At 42.9% G+C, this 25,939-nt stretch overlaps 1 protein-coding gene across 2 annotated transcripts in view; it reads right to left on the bottom strand.

Annotated features, from left to right (window-relative positions):
• Positions 1 to 25,939, bottom strand: part of RSU1 (Ras suppressor protein 1) — a 193,226-nt gene that overhangs the window by 143,253 nt on the left and 24,034 nt on the right. Inside the window, exon 3 of one of the 2 annotated variants that reach the window (XM_064592009.1) lies at positions 15,314 to 15,364. The exons of the other annotated variant lie outside the window; for it this stretch is intronic. Within the exon in view, the coding sequence (XP_064448079.1) occupies positions 15,314 to 15,364 (51 nt within the window). The remainder of the gene's footprint in view (positions 1 to 15,313; positions 15,365 to 25,939) is intronic. 2 annotated transcript variants of the gene reach the window in all.

Below are 25,939 nucleotides of genomic sequence, written 5' to 3'. Positions count from 1 at the left end.
GAACAGTATTCACTATGAGTAAACGATCACAAAGAAATTCCTCATGCCTGATGAGTCTTTGGGTGCTGTCAGCTTACCTGTTCTCTCCCTAGAACGTGAAGTGTGTGAGGCACAGCTCTTCGATGATTACCACCCTGCTCGGGGGGCCTCGCACTCCTCCCCCCCGTTTCACCTTCCAGCTCCCACTAAGCTTCTCTCACAGCATTCATCTGATTACTCTGAAGAGCAATAAAGAAAGTTAGTGCAACCAGGAGAAAGTGATGATCTCAATTTAGCCACAAACCAAGAATAATGCAGCCAGAATTACTGCCACCTTCCCAAAGTTACTTTGCCAATGCAATTAAATGCTGGTCTGAAGGTATCGCCTTTTGGACAGGATGAGAGATTATTTCACTCTCCTTGCTAAATCAGTCCAATTTAAGACCACAAATTATGCTAAATGTGATGTAGGGCTTTGTCTTGTGGACACAAACAATAACCCTACATTCAATTTACTAAACCTCTCCCAGCCTTTCGTATGCATGGTGAATTTTGTGTTTTAAGACTCCATTCAAGCGACAAGGGGAAAATATTACACAGCTCATATTCTCTCTCAACTACGGAATTCCCCCTACCTGGCCATAGTAAAAATCAGAAGAAATTACCATTCAGACCTGACTAGATGAGATAGCATTCCCTCTTTCAACCAGTATTCAGAGAACGCTGGTGATGTGTACTGAGCCCCACTTTTAACACCTAGCATTTCAATACTTCTGGGATAAAGTAAGAAAGGCAAGCTATTTAAACAAAGTAAGTTACAAAAAAAGGAGTATCAGAGTCGGTAAATGGAAACAGGTCTAGTGTTTGGAAAACAAACTAATTCTAATAAAACTGTCCATAAAAAAAAAAATAACCAGTTAGCCAGATGAGCTATGTAATAATGAAATTATATACAAACATGACATGAACAAACTCAGCTGTTATGGACAAAAACGGGAGCAGTACATCCCTAGGCAGAATACTCCGGTGAAATTTTTCAAAGATCTCCACATGACTCATTTGCATGAAGTATTTTAAAATACAAGTGCACAGTCAGCCTCAAGATATTCCTTATTACGCTTTGGCAACATTCCTTTCCATCAACCTGTACTGTTTGTGACTGTGACCCCAGTTGTATACATCCACACAGTCTACACACAACCAGCAGCTGAGCTCACAAGGGAGACAGGTGGACAGCACGATGTGTGAACACAGGAGTCTGGGCAGGACCCTTTCAAAGTCCTCCCCGACCTGGCTTTACCATTCTACGATTCTCAAAAGAGCTGGATGATGAAAATCAATGATATGAATTTAAATAATGCAACAAATGGGGCCCTCAATTAGGAAGCTCAGTCATGTAGAACTTTGCTTATGACAGAGAATTTAGTATCATTTCCTGTCAAAAACGACGGCTTTAATTTTGAGACTCCGGTTGCTACAGGTGAGAAAGTTCCCCAATCACTCTCAGGTGTCCCCTGGCTCCCAAATGCCTTGTTCTGCTTTTGTCGCAGGATCAGATGACCGCTGGGAGCCCTCTCGGTCCAGAGCAGAGGTGACAGAGATGGGGTCCTGCCACCCCAGGAGCTATGGCCAGAGACTAGTCTCACGTTATCTTCTGGCAGTTACAACAATTCAGACTGACATGCGCCACAGGACCCTCTTTCCCTTCAAGGCCTCCTAAATCGAGAGCCTGAACGTTATTCCAGTTTCATGGGAGAAGCGTGTACCAGCCAGACTTAGCAGTCAGCCCTTGCAGTTTGGGGACAGCCTCACAACAAGCAGCCCAAGTTCCTGGGCGGGCTCACGAGTCTGGGCCAGAAGGGGACTCGGCTAATTTCCTACATTAACAACCCTTGGACGGCAGCTCCCTCCAGCGGGAAGCCTCAGCACGCACTCGCTGAACACCCTGGGTAGACCAGAGCCCTCCAACTGTAAGAAACAGCTGACCCAGTAACCAGCAACAGTCACCGGCCTCCCCCAACAGAAAAACCTCAATAAACGATTGTTATAGCAACTGGACCTTCACTTTAGGAGCATTTTGTTCTGGGATATAAAACTCACAATTCCACAACCAGTAACTTATTTTTAAAAAAACTGTTAGTTTATGCACACAATAATAAGCAGCAGGGTATGCTCTGGAGCTGGGCTGTTCAACGTGCAGTCATCAGGGAAAATTGAATGGAGGTTCCTCAAAACAATTAAAACTAGAACTACCATATGACCCAGCAATTCCACTTCTGGGTATGCATCCAAAGGAAACGAAACGAAATCACTGTCTCCAAGAAATATCTGCACCCATGTTCACTGCAGCATTACTCACGACAGACGAGACACAGAAGCAGTTTTAAGTGTCCACCAAGAGACGGATGGGCAAGGAAAATGTGGTTTATGTAGCTACAGTGGAATACTACTCAGCCATAAAAAGGAAACCCTATTTGCAACAACACAGATGGATCTTGGAGTCATTATGCTAAGTGAAATAAGTCAGACAAGAAAAGACAAAACTGTATAATCTTATTTATATGTGGAGGCTTAAAACATACAGACACACACACACACAAACTCATAGGAAAAGAGATCAGATTTATGATTACCAGAGGCAGAGGATGGGGGCTGAGGGAACTAGATGAAACAGTTAAGACAGAAAAAAAAAAAAAAAAAAAGGAAGTAAACTTAAATCTAGATTAGTTGAAATTAAGTAAAATTAATAATTCAGTTTCTTGGTCACACAAGCCACATTTCAAGCAGTTAGTGGCTACCATATTGGACAGCACAGATAGAGAACATTCCCTTCACTGCAGAAAGTTCTAGATAGTGCTGCTCTAGGGCAGGGAGTCACAAACTTTCGAGTACATCAGAATTACTGGAGGGCTTGTTAAAACACAGCTGGGGGGGTGGCACATACCTCAGAGTTTCTGATGCAGTAGGTTTGGGATGGGGCCCGAGCTTCTGCATTTCCAAGTTCCCAGGGGATGCTGATGCTGCTGGTCCGCAGACCACTTTGGTGCAGAAAACTTAATTTATTGGTGACATCAAAATCATTAATCCAGTATATATGTCCCTTACGCCAGCACAATAATGCTGAGAAAGATTATCCAAATTAAGACTTCTCTGTCACCTCAATAAGTTGAGACTTGGGGTTGATGAAAAGTGGCAAAAAAAAAAAAAAAAAAAGGAACTCTAACTGGCTGATCCACCCAACCTGGGGGCTGCAATCCAACCATTTACAGTCAGCTTCTGCTTCCTCACGCAGCTGGCTCATCAGTGCAGATGAACAAACAAACACTACAGGGCACACCGTCCCCGGGCACGGGTGGGCCGGCCAGAGACACACAGACCCAGGCCCAAGAGGCAGGAATTCTTGCTTATCATTCAAGCTGACATGGTTAGTTTGAGCTCGTACAGGCAGCTAACCAGCACATAAGCACCCTCAACACATAAGCACCAAACATGAATGAAATTGCTAACGTGAAGAAAGAGAGATTTTTCAGATTCCAGTTTCGAGATGGAACAGCCCTCCACGCGACCAGATGAAGCGGCATCAGGAGTGACTAAGCGTATCTATCTGTTAACATGACCTCACGGGCCTCCAATCTACAGCATCCACCTTCTCAGAAGACCCTTGCCCCAAATCTTGCCCTTAAAAATCCCCACTTATAAGCTACTGGGGAGTTCGGGACTTTGGGGCATTAGCCCCCCCCCCCTTCTCTTGGATGGCACCAGACCAACAAATAGCTTATCTTCCTGCACAGCAAAAGCTCCCTGTCAGCTTTTACGGGTTGGCTGTGCACTGGATGGACAAACTCTTGTTTGGTTCTGTCACACCCACACAGATCTTTACGGTGAAATCAGTGCAGAGTAGTATGAACGAGGTTCAGGGAGAAAAAGTCCTAATTCCTCAGTTCATCGAACTGAGTCACTTAGCAGCAACCGCATCATGACCAAGTGCGGTCCCACTGAAGAGATGCCCCTTGCTAAGCTTCTGGCCGTCGAAACACCGAGACGTAAATGGAGAACGCTGGGTGGCTGCGACAGCACAGAGAGACCAGCTGGGGTGCAGCCAATCTGGGGGCTTCTCGAGCAAAACCATCGCGTGGCGCCTGAGGCAAAGAAACACAATCACGAAGAGTGACAGGCTCTGGGAGCAGCGGGCACTGTGCAAAACATAAGGACTGGCGCTCGGCAGTGTGCAGCCTACGGGAAGGCCGGCGGGTCACACACTGGTCTTCGGAGCCATATGGTTAGCACCGACAGCCAGGTCCTCTTCAGCTACAAAAGGGCAGTAAGAGACCACGCACCACGTTACCACCCACGGCCGCCGGGAAGCCAGAAGCTGCTCAGAACACATGTACGTTTTCCTCATAAGCATGGGCATGAAATCCGGAGTCGTGAACCCTACCCACCACCTCCACCAAACTTCTGAGTATTCACAACTACACTGTGCCTAACTGTTTTTGCAGAAGCTCCCAGACTTTTTTTTTTTTAATCTGCAGATTCCTGCAAAGGGGAGGCCCTAGGCTAGGGCGTGAAGGCCAAGGGGATGCTGCCTGCATGCCTCTTTGAGAAACTGAATTCATGGTTCAGCCATTGCCTCCATCATGGGAAACCAGGGAGGGACTGCAAACCGCCTCAAGTGTACAAAGAGGGAGACTCAGAGGGGGTGTCTAATAGGAACCACTGCCCATTAGGGCGAAGACTAGCACATGGCCCAGTGGTGGGCACGTTCCCTGCCCGGCAATGGGTAACATGCTACAATCTTGTGCCCTTTTGCAGGGCACAATTCTTTCAGCTACTGACCCACGGGCCCCACAACACGTGAAGACACCACCCTATGGGATAAGGTAAAGCAAAAAAAAAAAAAAAAATTCAGATAGCACTGCCTCCCCAAACCTGGCATATTTAGATTAAAAAAAAAGAGATTTGATTGCTGTAACAAAGGGAAATGCTCAGATTTCTGTATGCTTCTGCTGCTTTCTAAGATTTCTTGAACAGAAAAGGATAAGGGAAGATAGAAGATCATTCAACAAGGCCAGTTATTAGATCCCTAAGACACAGTGCTACAACAAAGTTATTAGAAAAAGGATGAAAACCACGAGAATACATCCAAATAGTGGTGAGAGCAAACATTTCTTTGCCCCAATATTGGATGAATACAATACTGGATAACAACTGTCCCCCTGTGCCCTGAGTGAGGCAAGGTGGGAAGAAGCCGAAACAACAGAAACTATGAGAAATATGAATTTGGGGCATTCCTGGTCAGAGTAAAAGGACAGCCCCTTTAATACCCAATTATACTAGCTGGAGACATTAGTCTATTCCTCCCACAGAGGTGATGTCTAGACTCATTATATAGATGCCAATTCTTTCAGCAAATTAGGAATCATAGTCTTGAATGCCAGTCCAATGATCACCTATAAAGAACAATCTCTTCAGTCGTGCATACAAATAATTACGCTCAGAATTTTATACGCAAAAAAGGTCATTTGTATTTATAGTGATTAATGACTTTTGTTTTCTGGCCCAAAACGCAAAGTGGGTAATGAACTAATTATACCTTAGCACGAGAATGTGAAGTTCAAAAGTATACTAATGATAACTAGGCTTTACAGATTTTATGGGATTTCCTCCCAAAGCAGCTATTAAAACAGTGAATTACAGTAGTTATGGGTTATTTAAAAACATAAAGTTTATGAAACAGTAAAGCAGATTCTCATTTAAAAGGATCTATATGTTCCTCAAGGTAAAAATTAAATACCAAAATATCTAAACATCTAACCAATAAAGGCCAACATCCCCCAAAATCATTATTAGTTTTATAAATGACAATAGTAATGCCACATTCAGTTAAACAACAGTATTTACTGAGCACCCACACCTAGAGGTACATACTTGTTGTATCTCATTATGGGCCCCCTTAAGATTCTGCAGCTTAAGTAATTTTACTAACCAAAAATATCCTGACTTAACTTATTGAAAAGAATCAAAGCAAAAAAAAAAGGTTTTACTCTTTTGGCAACAATGAGAATAATCAATTCGACAAAAATCAGGGAAAAAAAGTTACAAGCAAGCATGAAGGCAGATTTTACAGTATAAAGTCAAACATGCAAAAATATATGTCCCTGGGCTATAAAAAATGTGTATGCAAGGCCAAACAGGCCAAACAAATCTCCTAAAAAGCTGACAGGTATGGATTTCTGCCCCTCCTAGGATGCAGAATTTACTTGATTTCTGAATCTTTTATTAATAGCCCAAAGAGAACCAAGGAATGGTCCACACAATCTTGAACCTTGAATTCTTTCAGGAACATACCTTTGAAACCATACTCCAGTGCTGAGGCGTTACATGGGCAGCCCGGCAGTATGTCAATAACCAGCCTTAACCAGGGAGCTGGGTCAGAGAAGCAGCATTAAGACGAAAAGCAGTGGCATTCGGTGGTCAGGGAGGAAGTGACATCTAGTGAAGGGCAAGAAAAAGGGCAGAGGCTTCTCTGGGAAAAATGCCTAAGAAGTTTCGAGACACAGTAAGAAGGAAGAGGAGAACATCAAAACCAAAACCAAAACCCACTTCAATCATTGCAGAAAGCAAGCTCACAACCTAGAAAGAGCTCTCCAGGCTCTTAAATATCATCAGAATGTATTATACACACATACACTCAATCCTTGATTATGAACATGAAGGAGACAGCAGACAAGTCAAATTCACACACACACACACACACACACACCATGCTTTGTTAATAGTTCACATCTTCTATAATTAAGAATGACCTCAGGAAGAGGCCACACTGGGTTACTTCTCTTCTTTCCTCATCTTGCATTTTAATGCTGAGGACGGGGGTAATTACATGAGGAAGAAAGGGAGCAAGGGTAAATGCCCAGGGCCAGAAAAATCCACAGGATCCACACAGGGCTTTGTGAATGCCCCCTCTATGTTAACAATTTTGCCTTTTAACCTCTGGAATTCTCCCTGCTTTTCTATCTGAACATGTCAAGAGCCACGGGCATGCCTCCTCCACTGAGCTCCTAGGTTTATGCGGGTGGGATATGTAAACTTCATACATACATCCTTGGCAAGGCAGCTGGGCGATGGTGAGCTTGGACGCCATGAAAAGTTCCCCACCTTCCAGCTCTAGTTACTTGACCACTTCAGGACTGTTACTTCTACCAGATACAGAGGAGGGAGTCAATAAATGCCCTTCCTTTCACACTCAAGTCATCATATACGAAAGGTTGGCCCTTCAGAGTCTCATAAACTCTGGACAGCCTTACTTTATTTTCCACATAGTGCAGGTGGTGGGACAGGCAGGCTTTGCAGGAGAAGAGGAGAACTCATCCCAACTTTGTGAAGGATGAGCAAGATTTGAAGAGGGGCAGGGACTGCAGATAAGAATCAGGTGATCAGAGAAGAGTATTATGGACAGGAGAAAAAAGGCTAAAGGAACAGCAAAAAAATCAGACAAGAGGGTTCAGACTGAAAACATCTGAAAAGGAGGTAGATGAGTTTGTGAACTAGTGGTAGGTCAATCGCAATGTTTTGTCCTGTTAGGCTGACTGGCAAACAGAAGAAAAACTGAAATGGGAAAAAGACAGTCTCCTAGGTTTTATGGAAAATGAAATATGCATATATGGTGAAAAGTAGTAAAGGAAAACCTCACTCAAACGGATTTGGGAAGCCAGCAGGGGGAGCGCTCACGCTCTACCACTGGTAGTCAACTGCGGACCCAACAGGAAGAGATGGACCCCGCCCAGGGGTACCTTACTATCCCTGCAGGAGGAAGAAAGCCTTACCTCCTTACCCTGGCAACAGCCCAGCCAATCAGAGACAGGCAGGACTTAGCCAATGAAAAGCCACCATACTTCCAGCTCCCAGTTTACTCCAATGAGCTCCCCCTCTCCTTTGTCCTCCGGGCTTGCCTGTGGTTTTGCCACAGCTTGCTTGTCCCAACCTGCAATTTTCTGCTATTCCCAAATAAACCCATTTTTGCTGGTAAAACAATGGGCAGTTTTATATTCAAGGCTAACAATACATACGCATTCCACTCAAGATTACAATTCTTATTTAACGAAATGTAAATTTCAGCAGCCAAAGTAGGTGGAGCTTGCGAACATTTTTAAAAAGCTATCAAGGGTGAATTTCACATTGCATCGAAAGTCACCCTTTTGCAGTTTTGTACAAATTTCCAGCGAACATCTCTTAAGAAATAGCACCAGTTTATCCACACTGCAAATATACTGCTATCTTTCCCCTACTCCAGGGTTTCTAAATCTGAGTTATATGCACCCCTGAAGAATTCATGGATGGTTTTTATAGGATCCACAAAACGTATGTGCCTTCTTCTAGGGATCACTGACACAGTTTCACCCCATTAAAAAAGGTCGGTGAGTTAGGAAATGTTAAGAACTTCTCCAAAAGAATGTATGTATCAAGGAACTGCACCTCTTAAGAATATCCTCTCCTGCCCTCCTCCACAACACCCACGTACCTACACACACATACACACGCACACCACACGTTATTTAGGAGTAACAGTCAACAGACGATTTATGTACACATTTTTGCTATTAAATCAATTCTGTTTGAGAATTATATTGTAAATAGTAAAACAAACACTTTTCAAGATCAGCTTCCCTAGAGGGGCTAGTTATGATTTGGAAAGGGACAGGTTCAAAGTGCCCCCATTTTCTCCACAGCCTGCCAGCATTCTGAAATTCTCATAACTAAAGTCATTCCATTTAAAAATACAACGTGGGGGCGCCTGGATGGCATAGTCAGTTAAGCCTCCGACTCTTCATTTCAGCTCAGGTCATGATCTCAGGGTTATGGGATGGAGCCCTGCATCGGGCTCCACACTGGGCGTGGAGTCTGCTTAAGATTCTCTCTCTCCCTCTCCCTCTGTGCCCCCCAAATAAAAATAGTAATAATAAGAAATAAATACAAAATACTGTGGAAGAATTAATACACTACAGTTTAGCTAGCTTCCTCTTAGCACAGAGCAAGAGTCCAAGAAGAGAGGTTCTAGAACAAGTACATTTTGGTTGGTAGTGCTGGATCAGGGGGCCAGAGTCTCTGAGCTAAGGACACAATACCATCAAGAGACAGCTTCTCCAACTTCACCCACTGGCCTTGGACTACTGCTAGTTCTGGACTGTGGGGCCAACAGATTCTTCCACATGATGATCTAGCAGGTTTACTTACTAAAACCAAAAATACCAACAAACTCCCAGCTGTGGGTAAACTGTTTTATGGTAACCTAACCACTGGTATCATCTGATAGATACTAATTAATAGCTCCCAGACTCAAAAATACTATGTATATAGTTTTTCAAATCCAATCTTTCAAATGGTGGCATAGTAACAAACTGATAAATGTGCACTAATTAAAAAAATAAGCTATTGATCAAAGCCTCTGTATTACAAATACATTTACACTCTTTTAAAATGCAAAAAGCAAGTTGTTTTGACATTGTCACAAGATAAATTCATGACACACAGACGATTTATTTTGCATATTTCCCCTCAGTTTAATTTCATACAAGCCATGCACAGGAACTTTTGCATAAGGCATGACAAATAATCTATGAAGGAAGAACTAGAGACTTTAGAACAGAAAGGTGTTGAACACCGGTGAAGGTCATTCTTATGAGTTGGAACAGTTTATTTTTCTCATTCATCTCAACAATCTATGAGCTCTGTAGAAAGCGGTTTAATTTATTATGCTTTTTAAAAAACTGTTTAATTTTCTTCATTATAATTGGATCTGCATATTTTGAGAACGTCATGTTTTCATGTGCAACATGCTCCTTAATTCATTTATAGTAACGTTTATGGTAAATATCCTATTGATATATATACATCTACATAAAATTTTAAAACATTATGTTAACTTCTATATATTTAGAACACTACCTTTGATAAATTATTGAAATCACTAATAAAGAAAATCCTAGCATTTGTTAACTGTAATTTCAAATTCATACATAAGCTATAACTAATGGTAAATAGTCTGTTAAAAAAAACAAAAAACACATTTCGCCATAAAACTTAGGTTTACTGTCTGACTAGCCATTTCCGATGCACTAAATGACAAGATACAGTCACATTAAGGCCTCAAACTGCAGGCAAAACTCCTAAAACCTCAAAAAAAGGTTTTATATGACAGTTCAAAGTTTAAAGTATAAAACTGAACAATTACACCCAGAGACCCAGACTTATGAAAGGTTTACACAGAGCTGGCTGCACAACGTTCACAAAAAGCGAAACAATATCCTTCATATTTTTTGCACAAAATGATGAATGCTTAATCCTCAGAATGCATGGGTCACAAAATGAAAAACACGACTGTCATATTCAAGGTGCTAGCAATATCTGTATGTGGGTTTGGCTGTAAAAATAAAATTGTTTTTAAAATTAAGAAAAGCCTCACATTAAAAAATTATGCCCAGAAACTGTTTTGGCACCAACTCAGAGTGTAATTCATTTCACAAGGTAGAGCATCCTTCCCTTCACAGTGGTATTTAGTAGAAGAATCTATATAAGTCCTCACAAAATGCACATTTCCCTGAGATTTACATGGTTATTTTTGAATTAAAATCTGGTTATACGCATACATATTTTCAACTTTCTTCCACAGGAATAAAATCTTACATATCCCCAATACAAAATACTACAAAGGGCAATAAAATTCTTCCAGTGTAAAAAGTAAACTTTCTAACTTGAGAAAGTAGCCATAATAAACTAAAAAATGGTATTTGAGACAGAATGATAATTATAGGTGCAAAAGAGAAAATATATATCCTTATAGAGGATATAACTTAATTATGGCAAACTGCACCACGTAAATAGCAACAGCAACATACCCTATTGGGCAGAGCAGAATAGCTTGCAAAAAATTTAATCTGATGACACAAATTTGGTTTTTTAATCTTTTAGCCAAAAGACCCACGGGGGGGAAAAAATACGTATCTCAACAGTGACCTCTAGTGGACAAGTCTTAAAATGACGGTCTCAAAATGAAATTCTGTAAGACTGAAAACAAGCAGGAAAACATTTACAAAGCTAACCCTCCCAAACCACCATAAAAACCAGGTATGAGCTTACCCAACTGAAAAGACTCAGCAAACACTGGCTTAAATGGCAGAGTAATCACAAAGGCAAGCATTGGAGCAGGGGGGCAGACACATAGGAAAACAGTCTTTGAAATCACTGCTATGTTCCCTTCTTTCAAAACACTGAGAGCAAGCAAGCCCCTGGGTAGGTCATCTCCATCTGCTCTGACTTAGCCCAACTCATCACCTGCCAGTGCATTAATCAACCTGTATTAACTGAGGGCCAAGGTGATGTTCAACATGCTCTTGGTACTTTTGGAGGTGCGGGATACAAAAGAGCTTCAGCCAGGGCTCCTGACCTCAAGGAAATTATAATGCAATTAATTGCATGAAGAAATCAGTAAATAATTGGGGATCTTAAATATATAAAACTAACTTGAAGTGGAAGAGTAACAGGCACGGAAGCTGTCACAGCTCTAAGAATGAAAGGAGGCTTTATGGAGACGTGACACTCAGACGAGCCCATCAGGGTCGCCGCGCAGAAGGAGCATCCGTGGGTCATCCTGACACCAGCTATCCCCACCTGTGGATGCTGAGCTGCACCCGAGGGGTGCCATCCCAGCACATCACTCCTCACTATGAAAGGGTCCCCATGACGAGGAACACGACGTGGACATCAATGCCCAGGACACCGGGAAATGCTTCTTTAGAGCACTCACATTCTCCAGCATGTGTGATGTGAGTCCATGAGTAGGAAACAGAAGTGTGTGGCGGCCACATCTACTCAGGTCCCTATACCAGTTAATCCCGAAAGTCCAGTTTCCACACAGATGTCTTCACCTCAGGCCAGCTGTGTCCTCCCAGGACCTCCCTGCCATCTACTGCTTTCTGTAGACAATTCCTGGGAAGCCACTATGTGCTCAGTAATAGGTGTTAAAGAAAAATAAATAAATGGTCCCCACTTTCAAGAAAGCTTAAGATCTACCTAGAGAGAGCGAGTAAACATAAAGCAGTAGGAGGACAAGCACATGCTTCTGCACTGGTGTTAAGGGTCTATGAACAATAGGAGTTTGGGGAAGAAAGACTGCCCACTGGCCAGGACGGCCAGGGGAGCCTCAAGCAGAGGAGGAGGGGTGAGGCCGCACGGGTGGAAGGGAGGAGGCAAGGGAGCACGGGTGCAGAAGCGGGCTGGGCATGAGGAGAGCCTCACCAATCTGTCGGAAGCAAGCGGGGAGGAAAAGCTGGCTGGGGGGTGGGGGTGCAGATGGGGCAGGTTCTTCAAGCCAGGCAAAGCGCACCTTCCACCAGATGCATGCGGTTATCATGGGGCAAATGCTGTTTCAGACAGGACAGCCCGGTGGAAGAACCTCATCTTTACTCTGAAACCATTCCCTCCTGGGCCAGAAAGCACCTCTGCTCGGTTGTCCGCCAGCACCTGCCCCGTCAGAGCAGAAGGGAAGAAGGAAAAGATTCGCTCACTGCTCTGCCTTCCGCCTAAATACATCAGGGAGACGCATGCCCCTAGGGAAGTTGTTCCAGGCCGAGCAATGCCCCCCTCCCCGCACCCCTGGCCACCCCCCCCCGCCCCCCCCCCCGACTCTACCAAAACCCATCCACACTGCCCCAATCCCCCCTGGTTTAAATGTAAATAGTGCTGCTATAGAATGATGAACCCCTAATAGTGACTGGCTTGACAATTTGGGAGTATTGTTTATGAACTCAAATACAGAAAGCTTTAAGGATTTCTGTTGGCAGAATCTTGGGGAATTGAAGGATCATCTGCCCACTTCTGGCTTCCTGTGGTCTCCCTGGTACTACGCCGAGAGCACCTGTCCACGTCAAAACCACCAGCAGGGAAAGGAAGCCCACTCATTGCCCCACGGTCCTGATGGCCCTGCTGATATTGACTCCAGTGTGTGGAGTCCCGCGGTGACCCCAAATCAAGTCCCAGTCTGAGCCGGCTAGCCATTCATTCCATGAGCACACAAGTGGGAATGTCAAACGACAGTGTAATTGGCAGACTAAGAGAAAAACACAAGCACTTTCTGCAAGACAAAAGCAGGGCTGAGGGGTTTCACTTCTAAGTGCCACTGGTTTTAATGAAGCATTGTCAGCCAGGCCCTATTAAAAACCACAGAAAGTGAAAGACACTGATTACCATACAAAGTGACAGGAGGGTGTGCTCAGCCACTTGCATTTAATGCATATTTATATTTCCATCAAATGGACATATTTACTATAAATACTTGAAAAACCATAGCGAAGTCATTCATTTAAATGCCAGAAAAATAGTAGAAGATGCTAATTTGACCTTAGTGGAACAGATCGAGTGTCACTGACACGACTCACAATGGCTTGAAACAGAATTTACCAAGACGATTAATTAGAGTTTACTGGATTAGGTCAAGAATGTCTCAAATAGAAAAAGGAAAAAAAAAAAAGAAAGAAAGAAAAAAAACAGGAAAGGAAGAAATTTGAAGTTTGAATCCATTCACAGCCAACCTCTTTAATAGCAGACACAATTTAACTTCGTTTTTATGCCTCTCTAAATTAATCTCGTATTATATGCCTGGAGAAAGAAACTGATCCACTGATCCCTGAAATTTCTATCTTTGTGGACATGTGAAAAGAAATAAACAATGACTGAAAAATCTGAAAGGTTTTTTTTGTTTTGGTTTGGTTTTTTGTTTTAAAGAACAGATCAATTAGTGATGTAATACGAATGGAGCGTGTTTTGCTTCTTGTTTAAATGTACACTTTTTTCACTCTGCTGATGATGCAAATCTAACCACGGGAAGCTTGGTAATTAAATATTTTTATGAACTGTGCAACAGCTTCAGGGAATTCAGCGATCATGCTGTCCACCTTTCAAGACAAACTGCAAATCCCCTCTAAACTGGGATTATGGTCTCAGTGGACAAGACGATCCTTTGTTATGAAAACCATGAAACTGGCAGCATATTACCGGTTACAAAAATGATCACATGTGACGTAGAGCCCTCACTTTCAGCTTCTGTGACCACCGTTACTCATATGTGACGATCGTGTCACTCTGCCTTGGCCTTACAAATATGTGCTTTTAGTTAAAAATGAACTAAATCTGCCTGTTTCCCCACACACAAAGGGCCCTAACTGCCCTCTTAGTTCTCAACAATCAACAGCTCGGTGACATAGCCTCGAGCTGTACATAATGCACATACACACATAAATTCACGTGACAAATCCCTCAACATGACATTCAGCTCAATTTCACGGGACTCAGAAAGCGCCCTAACAAATTCTTGCCACATGATTAGAAAATCATTCAAGTCTGCAGGAAATATGGCACGCACAAAGAAGTGACAGTCAATTAGGAATGAGAAAGGAGAGTTGGTCCCTGTCATTAAAATCTTTAAAGTCATAGCTCTAGGGATAAGATGGCATATTATCATTCACATGAGATATTTTCATAAAAACAACTATCAGTTCTCCTGTATGTTAACCATGCCATGACACAACCCAGGCTCCAGAGAATTCTTCTTGGGAACCAGACTCAAAAATGTGAAAAATGCAGATGCCAACTTACATAACTTCCATATTTTGTGGGGGGTTCCCCCCATCTGAGAAATAGAGCAACAGTTAAATATTCTCCTTTTGGGGGAAGTACAGAGAAAGCCAAGAACTCTTACTCTAATATATTTTTTTAAGATTTTATTTATTTATTTGACAGAGAGAGAGAGACAGCGAGAGAGGGAACACAAGCAGGCGGAGCAGGAGAGGGAGAAGCAGGCTTCCCGCCAAGCAGGGAGCCGATGCGGGGCTCGATCCCAGAACCCTGGGATCATGACCTGAGCCGAAGGCAGACGCTTAACGACTGAGCCACCCAGGCGCCCCAACTCTAATATTTTTTAACAAGTTTTTATTTTTCCATGAAACACTTGTGAATCGCCTGGCAGTTGAGGTCACTGGAACACTTATCAGCCCTGAAAGGAACCATTTCCTGAGAAGCAACGTCATGATGTTCTTCCTTCAGTTTACACATGTGAGGAAAGAATCCTCAAAACATGCAAAGTTAAAAAAAAAAAAAAAAACAGAGCGAAGTACAAAATACAGGAGAAGATGCTCGTGTATCGCACGGACACCAAAAATGATTTTAGGTTTCCCCAAATAACACCTGTCATTAGAATCTTTAAAGGAAACAAAAGAATCAGCAGTATCACAATATTACCTACAAGTCAGAAACTGTGTAACCAATGGTAAAGTTAACTCACTTGTTAGCTTGTTGTGGCTGAGGACCAGCTGAGTGATGTGGGCTAAAGAGACTGCAAAATAAAAAAAAAAAAATCACAGTCAGTAAATGTACCCAAATTATCCCCACACTCCTACAAGGTAAAGCATTAAATTATCTTCACAGGTTGAAGTGTTACTGCCCTAAAAAAAGAAGCAAGGTTTCATGTAACACTGTCTGTTAAATGTTATGCCAAATTAAGAAAAGTTATGCAATTAGCACAGCGGGTTAGAGCTAATGGGATTAATGTCACAGGATCAAACATTACAAGGGCCAGTTAGCTTTGCGCTGAGACCCGCACCACTGGCCTAGCCTGAGCGATCCGTCTCAGGAACAAGCGTGGAGAGGCACAGCGCCTCACCTGTCCCAAAGGGAACATCATAGGAAGACGGAAAGATCATGTCCCAGTAAACAGGGAGCATGTCACTTCACCTGTGCCCACTGGCCACCCAGAAATTCTTCTACACGCTACCGAGTGATGAATAGGAAAAAACTTTCCCCTCAAATTATTTTGGTTGATGTTTCAAAGCACCCGCAGATTGTTCACCAGTTCCCAACAATCTCATGGAGGTTTAAACGGAACAAGATGAGACTTGCTTAAAAGATGGTTTGTCCAACTTTATAAAGAAAGACAATACAGATCCACAAGAAAGAAAAAAAAAAAAATCCAAGAGAAAAGCGACCTGCCTTCCATTTTGGGCTCTAAAACTTCGTGGGATGATCAGCATATGTTTTAAACAGTAAGTTTTAAATACATATTTTTTTATTATTGTTATGTTAATCCCCATACAGTACATCATTAGTTTTTGATGTAGTGTTCCATGATTCATTGTTTGCATATAACACCCAGTGCTCCATGCAGAACGTGCCCTCCTTAATACCCATCAACAGGCTAACCCATCCCCCACCCCTTCCCTCTATTAAATACATATTTTATATATTAAACAGATTTAGACATTTTTCCAATATTCTTTCTCTAAGAACATTATTATATTAATGCCTCAGAGTTTTTTCCCTAAGAAGTAAGAAGACAAAAATTTTTCTCAAGAAGGGTCTCCATGTTGGATCCCAGCATGTTGGGAAGAAAACAAGAATATCACCCTTGACCACAACTTTTGAGTAGGTTTCTTTTTTTTTTTTTTCAGCCATTGCAAAGTTATAGAAAATTCAAAATGCAGTACAGGTACCTGTTTTCCTGCCCCGACCTTTCAAGAGCACATGGCTGGCCTGATTTTCCCATTACACGTCATCACCACCTACTCCTCAGCCCTCACCCCAGTTTCACCCGACGCCCCAATCACTTCTTGTAGAAAAAAACAATCCGGTTCACAATCCAGCTGCGTGCAGCTAGGGGGTCTCTCAGATCATCTCTTGTCCGCACTTCTCTTTCCCTGCCTTTCACGACTGTGGCAACTGGGAAGCCTGCCTGCAGGCCAAATTATTCTATATTACAACCTCCATGTAGATTCGTCAATTTGTGTGTTCACGGTTAGACTGAGGTTAAGCCTCTTTGGCAGCAATGTCAAGGAAACGTGGGGTTCTCCTCGATGTGTCCTATCAGGTGGGCACAACTTCAGTTCGTCCTGTCGCTGACCATCTTCCCTGGATTGCTGACGTCTGCCAGGCTTCTCCACTGAACATGTACTCTTTTCCCCTTTGTAATTAATAAGCATTTGGAGAGAACGGGGTTTGAGGACGGGAGGGTACTTCAGAACTTTATAAATATCCGGCGTCACGTGTGGTGCACGATCCCCAACCACAGCAATCTTTACCCTCATGGTACCGCTGGCAATGTCCGGCAACGTTTCTGATTCTACCAACCACGGCCGCTGAAAACCTAAGTTTCCCACACTGTGTCTGTATGAGCCAGCACTGGTCTGCGGCAGAGGCACCCCGAGGGGAGGAGGCCTGGGATGCTGCCTCACATCCTCCAGGGCACGAGGCAGCCTGCTCGCTCCGCTGCAGGAATCTCTGGAGCACGAAACAGTCCGGGTGCTTCTGGAAGGACAGTCGGGCAGGGCATAGTTTTAGCTCCTCAGGACCATCCAGTCCAAAATGTCAAGACTGTGGCTGCTGAGAAATTGCAATTTATTTCTTTGTATCTGGATGGCCTTGTGGTTTCCTATTTCAGTCAGTGGATTATTATCTATCGTTCTTACTTATGTTGGTGTTCCAACTGCCCGATCTGGCGGTCCAAGCCGGCCCTGAGCCTTCTGATGGTCCCCACTGCTCCCTGAGCACTTTGCCACTTCCTGGGACAAGATATTCAGGCTCATCTTGTCCTTTTTCAGCCATAGCCCCGAAATCACCATTTCTCTAATGAGCTCTGGTTCCTTTTTGTGGAAACTGGTATTTATAAGACAAAATCTGGGCACCAGATGTGCTCATTGCTATTTGGGGCTCAGTATTCTCAGCTCCTCTCAGTGGACAGAGCTTGAGAATACACACACACACACACACACACACTCTCTCTCTCTCTCTCTCTCTCTCTACTGATTTCACTATATTATTGAAAACCCTGGCTTCACGACAATTTCTCCAGCTCCAATACAACATGACACAGTTCATTCCAGTTTCTTCCCTCTGTATTTGTGATTCCCATCTCTAACAGAACTCTCGCTTCCGTTACCTCTAACCTACTTACTATGTAATCAATAACCCTATATATAGCTGCACGGAAGAGAGTTCTCTTACAGCTAGACCGAGACAGCTCTACGCTTATTTGCAGGGGCCCCTGGAAGTTTGGTACAGATTCTTGGTCAAGATCAAGATGAGGAGGCTGGCTAGCAACGTGTGATGTTCAGCTTAAAGTTGAAGACACCCAGGAAACCCCCACGGCCAGCTTGTTTACACTGTTTAGGGATGTGTAGACTGATGGCTTACACCTGGCTATGGGGCACAGGACCAGTCGAGCATGAAAGACAATGCTGGACACTTCTGGCCAGGCTATCTGAAACTCACATTCCTCACACACATCTTGGTGGCTCATCATGTGGACAGCAAACATGTCCTGAGCAAGGAAGAAACGACTCTGGGGAGCAGCCCCACAGAGCCTATGATGCCCCGGGGGCTCACCCAGGCTTCCTTAGGCCTGCTAAGCCAGATCCTGTGCCTTTAATAACTCCATAAGTGGGTGGGGTCTGTGGAACTGGAGTCCTTTCAACCTCTCCAACTTCAAAATCAATTCAGTAACCAATCTCCCCCACAACCCCTCCCTCCTGCCGGGATACCTTCACGCTCTGCTCAGACTCCCCTGCCCACCTGCCCCTCCACAGCGACACCCTCCTTGTCCTGCTGGGGCTGGGACCTCGCAGGCCAGGCTCCCACACCTGCACAGATGCTCAACTCACCCCACTCGGGTCCCCACCCCCAGCTCTAGGTCACCAGTGCTCCCGACCCTGACCACCTCTCTTTCTGTCCCACCCACTGGCCTTAGGACTGAACTATCGGGAAAGGGGAAACGCAAAGCAATGGGGAAGGAGAAGAGCATTTTCCTGGTTTTCAACAGTCACAACAGCAGCTTCTCACACGATGCTTAAGATTTTAAACACTGCAGAAGATCTTGCATGTTTTTATTTGTAAGAGTTAAGATTCCTTGTCCACCAATTAAGTGTTCCTCTATCTCTGAAGCAGACAGTCTGAGATGGGGGAAAAAATATCTCAAAGAGCTACCGTCCTACCACACCAGATGAAAAAGATTCACAGATGTACCAGTTAAGATGTACAGTCACCATCATGTGAGAACAAGCCACAAATTAACAGGGGTGCGCACAATGGGGGTCTGTCTCTCACTTACACACAGGCAATCCAGAGGTTCCCAGTACCTTGCTGCTCAACCATCCCAACACGTGGCTCCCACCTCATGCTTCAAGACGGCTGCCTGAGCTTCGCCATCGTATCTGCACTCCCTTCAGGAAGACAAAAAAAGAAGGCTTCCAAGAAGGTGCACATGGCAATTCCACTTGCAATCGATTAATCACCATTTTATAATCCAGTGAGGCCTTGCTTTGCAAGGGAGGCAGGGAAATGGAGTCTATATTCTAGGTGACCCCGTGCCTGCTAAAAAGTAGGGGTTTTACTACCAACCAAAATGGGGCAAACTGAAAGTGGCAGACAACTAGCAGCCTAACACACTAGCCCACCACTCCCTCCGAGTGTCATAGAAATCAATCCTGATCACAAAAGAAAATGAACAATCCTCCCATCTCTGTCTTAAGTTTTCCTAAAATATCACAACTCATTAGAAAAAAATTTTTTTGTTCTTTCTCCCAGCTACCATTCACAATGAAAGATTTACTTAGGGAAGGCTGGTTCTCTCCCACCATTTCCTTGTGTCCCTTCGACAAGCATCCGGCAGGAGAGAAAGTGACCAAGTTTCAAAGTTCTTTTTCTGTGTTGTTGCCTCACCTGATAACACCACGAGAATGCATTGGTCTTCCTCACTATCGTTACGGAGCTACATGTTAAACGACGTAAGAGGGAGAAGAAATTAGAGCAGTAAAGAAAAAGTTCATAAAAGATCTTTGAGAAAATATTTAGGGCAACAAAGGACTGCAGGCTAGGTCTGCGGGGAGGGCAGTTAAGTTGGACAGAATCAAGATCACAGACTCTATCACAAAGCCTGGTAACAGGCAAAGGCTGAGTTGCAACACACGTATTTATACAACCCACCACTCCCCTCCACTTGGCAATGGTGAGTTCATTGTGAGTCTTGTATGGAAACCGTGCTGTTAAAAAAGAAGGGAGAAAGTGTCTACCAAAATAGGATGGATTATTTAAAAGCACAAAAGCTGCCATGGTCAAACGTGTTGGGAAAATGGAAGCGGGCTGTACCCACTGACCTGCCTTGCAAACCTTAATCACACACTGGGAGATCTTCCACGGTGTGAATAACATGCTTTCAAGAATGAGCAGCACCAGAACAGTGAGAACAAACTGTTATTAAAATTCCTCAAGCAATATTAAACTAGGCTTTGCGTAGGCATTTTCAAAAGAGAATACATTTCAGAAATCAACCAAATAACTAAGAAGTGTGTTGACATACACAGTTAAAGGTTACAGTGCCTTGGCTATCGTTCTGCCTCCAGCCTTTAGAACTGGTCTTTGGGTGAACACGGTCTCAGGCCAAAATGAACAGTGGGAAACCACATTGTTGGAAAGGAGGTGTTTGTAAGGGAAGGGGGGACAGGGTGAGGTTGCTGGCACCGTAACACAGGATTTATGACTGTTTGTTCTCCAGCCAAAAAGGGAATCAGCAGGAAAATGCTCAGAAAGGAACTGGCCGGTTTAATAATTTCACAAGAAACATAATCAAAGACTCATGCAGGCACTCATCCCACTCAGAATGCCAACAGGCTCTATCTTGGAAATTCTCTAAGAAGGAATATCTACTGTACATCCTGGGGAGCCTGGGGAAAGTCTTGGATTATGCGGACTGTCCTCAAAACCATCCTGGTTTGGATGAAAACTAAATACTCACTCAATTTAGGGAACAGAGAACATGGACCAAAATGCTCAAACGTAAGGGATGAAAGGAACGTGGACACAAGAGCAGTCTATCAGAAAGGACAGTGGGTAGTTCAGGAAATGTTACTTATTATGGGATGACACATCCAAAAATGCCTTAGGGCAGAGGGCACGCCACCCATGGTCGCTGGACTTGCAGGACATGGAAACAGGAGGTTATGGAAACAATCCCAGGCTTCCCTGAGCAAACAGATGGAAAACACACCAAAGAACAGGACTGTAGGGGGCAGCCAGTATTTTAATGGAATAAATCCAGAAAACTCAAAGAACTAAATATTCCTACGAAAAGAATCATAATTTCCAGATAACACATGGAAGCAGATATTATTTAAAATCAGCTTGGCTTTTTCCTTCTTTTTGGCATAAAGTGGGCAGCATAAGAAAAGAAAAAAAAATGCATGATGAGATCCACAGCACCCTAAGATGACATTATAGACTTGTTTTCAAAATAACCTAACATATCACAATGATGGGGCACACTGGAAATTGTCTATATCATCTCCTATTTGGCAAAAGAGAAAGCAAATGACTCCTCTGGTAGCAATTCAGAGAAGGTTAAAAAAAAAAAAGTTCTAGCTTTGCAGAATGACATTTCCATCCAGAGGGGAAAAACACAGCCAGAGGGAACCAAGGGGAATGAGGCCTGAAAACACGTCACATGATGTGGGACTTGAAAGTGTCTGCGATCTTGCCTTCGGTCAGAACTGGCCTCGTCTGAGCACCAAAGGAAAGGTTCTGTAAGTGGTCACAGAAACTGGACTGTAACTTCCAGTCCATCTCACAGATGGAGCCCCAAATGGAAGCAGAGAGACATCGCTATCAGCAAAAGGCAAATGCTTTACCCCCTTCGGGTAGCAAAGGTTGTGGTAGCAAAGATTGCCATGTTAGAAGAACCACCATACTTCTGGATGTTCAAAGAGCGCTGCCTGGTTTGGCAACTCCAGGGGCATGATTCAAATTCTGGGCAACCACAGATTCCATCACAAATAGTATCCTCTACTAATTCAGTTACAGGCCAGAAAGAGGAATTGATTTGAATTTGAAATATAGGATGGTTCAAATGGTTTTTCTACCCTGGCTCCCCAGGAGGCTAGCACAGCTACAGCCCTAAATAACCGTGATTTGGAGACTCCATAGGAATGTGGAAGCCAGCCAGACGTCAGCATCTGAAAGCAATGCTGACCAATTTGGGTTCTGCGTCTCCATGATGCATGATTAAAATGCTTGTCTGTGTCACATGGCTGAAATTATTTCACCCTTGGTAGTAAGACACAGATCCAGATCTTCTTAAATATGCAGCTTTTGCCAATATATCAAAGTGAAGACAGAAAATAAAATGTTCGATACCAAGATATAATACAAATATCATATTCATCAACACACCCAGAATCATAAAAACATTTTTCTTTTGAATACTGTTCATAACTTAAAACTTTTAAAAAATCACCATGATACGAAAACTTTCCTTTACTTCACCATTAATTATTGCAGTGAGTTGAAAATTCTGTAGTAGCAAGTTTTTGAAATCAGTTATTTGACCGAATTATACTATTTGCAGATAAAGGGTCTAACAACCATAATCAACTGCTCTTTCATTCAACAGAAAGCAATTTAATATATGTGATGGCTGGAAAAAAAAAATGGGATACCTCTTTGGATACATAAATAAGAGCAGAGAAGTCACGTGTGCTGAGAAGCCCGATGAGCTGGTCACTGACTAGGTGCTTTGTGCTCACCGGGATGTTAAGTCCAAAGATACCAGACCCAAGCCACTGTGTTATTAAAAACGTGGAGCCCACATCATTCCTGTTCAAACACATCACTTCAGAGTCTCTCCCTCAGGAAAAAAGACAAAGAAAAATTATATTTCTGAAGATGCCCAGGAGAATCAGAGAGAAAAATGCAGCAAGCCCCACATTCATTAATTGCTCCAGAGGTGTAAGCAGGATGGTATTACCAAATGCTTCGTCAGTTAGGTCTGTTTCACAAGACCGAACGTAGGCATTGTGACAGGGATAGAATAGGAGTGAGACAGTCACTGCCCTCAACGAGATTACCCTGTAATAATAAGGGGATGCAGTAAAATACTCTGATACCTTACGGAATATAAGTGCCGTAAAGGAGAGGAGGTGATATGAAACTCCCATGAAAAGGGAAATGCTTGAAAGTTTTTTCAGGCTTAGTCACATCTTCAAGGTCCAGACTCAGTTTTATTCTGTATCCACCTACCTACCTATCTTCCTTTGTTTTGCTTATTTGTATTAATTATTCTAGCATAAACTATGTTATTTGTGGAACACAAAAAAGTGTATTTTTAGATATCAGTTATAGAATCCTAGAAATCAAAACGCGTAAGCCCCTCACTTTATAGATAAGGAAACTGTGGCCCAGAGTAGTGAAGTGGTTGTTCTCAAGTTACAAAGACCACCAGAATCAGAACTGCAACTACAATGGAGTTTTCCAGATTCCAGCTTGAGCTGCTTCTTTCCACATCCACCCCTGGACGGGGCACGCTTTTCAAGATGGTAGATATTCCAATTGTAATAAAAAGTATGGAAAACTCCATTCTATCTTGAATAAAATATGACAGTTATGTAAAGTGACTCAAAGCAAAGAATACCCAGATTCAAGCAGTTTGAGATCCAGATCCCAATCCCATGAGATCCTGAGAAAATCACTCGAATTCTCTAGAGCACACAATTTCTCATCTTGAAAATGAAAGGCTGAATTAAATTATTTGATTCTGTGAAACAATAGAGAAAAGGTAAGAATGAACCAGTATTTATGTAATGCCTACTGTGTCAATGTGCTACGCGGGGCACTTTATAGCCACTCACTAGAATCAAAACTGTTAAAATAAGGGAATAACAACAAAAACTTATTGTTTGCCAAATGCTTAAGATGTGGCTGGCACTATACCAGAACTTTACCACCTCATCTACTCCTCACAGTGACCCTTCCTGGCAGTACAATTATCCACCACCCCCCTCCCAATTCTAGATCAGAAAAATGGGGCACAGGGAGGTTAAGCAACCTTGCCATGGTTTCAGAGCCAGTCAGCACAGACAACCCTTTAAAAGTTGTATCCACAATAGCCAAACTATGGAAAGAGCCTAGATGTCTATCAACAGATGAATGGATAAAGAAGATGTGGTGTGTGTGTGTATATATATATATATACATATACACACACACACACACACACAATGGAATATTATGCAGCCATCAAAAAAATGAAATCTTGCCATTTGCAATGACGTAGATGGAACTAGAGGGCATTATGCTAAGCGAAATAAGTCAATGAGAAAGACAATTATCACATGATCTCACTCACATGAAGAATTTGAGAAACAAGACAGAGGATCATAGGGGAAGGGAGGGAAAAATGAAACAAGATGAAACCAGAGAGGGACACAAACCATAAGAGACCCTTAATCTCAGGAAACAAACTGAGGGTTGCTGGAGGGGAGAGGGGTGGGAGGGATGGGTGGGGTGGGTGATGGACACTGGGGAGGGTATGTGTTATGGTGAGCACTGTGAATTGTGTAAGACTGACGAATCACAGACCTGCACCTCTGAAACAAATAATACATTATATGTTAATAAATAAAAAATATAAAATAAAATTTAAAAAAAAAAGTTTGTTTCCAGACTAAAACCTGATCAATTCTCGCTCTGGTTTTTATTGGCCAAATAAAGCAAACATGTCAACAAACAGCCAACTGTACAACATTTCCAGACATCCAAAAGATAAATAAGAGGCTTAATCCATAGGTTCATTTTTTACCAAAATGAAGAATGGCTAAAATCAACAACACAAAAAAGAACAGGTGTTGGCAAGGATGTGGAAAAAAAGGAAGCATCGTGCACTGTTGGTGGGAATGCAAACTGGTGCAGCCGCTGTGGAGAACAGTATGGAGGTTCCTCAAAAAGTTAAAAACAGATCTACCCTGTGATCCAGGAATTGCACTACTAGGTATTTACCCAAAGAATACAAACAAATACTAATTCAAATGGATACATGTACCCCAATGATTAGAGCAGCAGCATCTACAGTAGCTGAATTACAGAAACAGACCAAATGTCCATCAACTGATGAATGAATAAAGAAAATGTGGTGTGTATGTGTGTGTGTGTGTATATATATATATATATATATATATATATATATATGCAATGGAATATTACTCAGCCATAAAAAAGAATGATATCTTGCCTTTTGCAAAGACATGGATGGATCCATAGAGCATGATGCTAAGCAAAAAAAAGCCAGACAAAGACAAATACCGTATGATCTCACTTGTATGTGTAATTTAAGAAACAAAACAAACAAGCAAAGGGGGAAAAAAGAGAGAGAGGCCAATGAAGAAACAGACTCTTAACTATAGATGGTTAGCAGAGGGGAGGTGGGTGGGAGGATGGATGAAACAGGCGAAGGAGGTTAAGGAGGGCACTTGTAATGAGCACTGAGTGTTACACTGAAGTGTTGAATCACTACATTGTACACCTGACACTAATATTACACTGTATGTTAACTAACTGGAATTTAAATAATTTTTTTTTTAAATGAAGACCTGGACAGTATCAAATGTGCATGCTTTCCAATTCAGACAAGATGATACATTCTCAACTTTCATGTATCCCTGCAGGTAAACAGGTAGGGCAGAAGTTTGTTTTTTTTTTCCTTCCTAGGGTCCAATGGTAGATATTTCTCTCTGATTCCTCATTTCTCTGGTGGGGCAGTGGTTCTCTGCTTCCACTGACATTTCTCCAACACACACAGAGCAACTCTCTCTGAGAATGACATGAAGACTATGAGAACAGCCATTCCACAGCTAAAGCCATAAGGAAAAAGCCACATCAAGAAGGGAGAGGCAGGGACTCGGTCTGGTTGGGACCCACACCCCTGGCACAGCGACCCACAGGTGGGAGGGTTATCAGAGAGAGGTCCTCCCTGAGAAGTGAGAAGTTCAAGACCCACATCAGGCAGCCCCTCCCGGGGCATCTGCACTGGGAAGACAAGTCCCCACAATGTCTGGCTTTGTAAATCAGGAGTGCTTAACTCAGGGAGAGCTCTCTAGGG

Source organism: Mirounga angustirostris, unplaced genomic scaffold (assembly GCF_029215605.1).
Source record: "Mirounga angustirostris isolate CCGP_5_RB_7025 unplaced genomic scaffold, mMirAng1.0.hap1 SCAF_5, whole genome shotgun sequence".
NCBI lineage: Eukaryota > Metazoa > Chordata > Mammalia > Carnivora > Phocidae > Mirounga > Mirounga angustirostris.
This window is presented reverse-complemented; position numbering and strand designations above follow the sequence as displayed.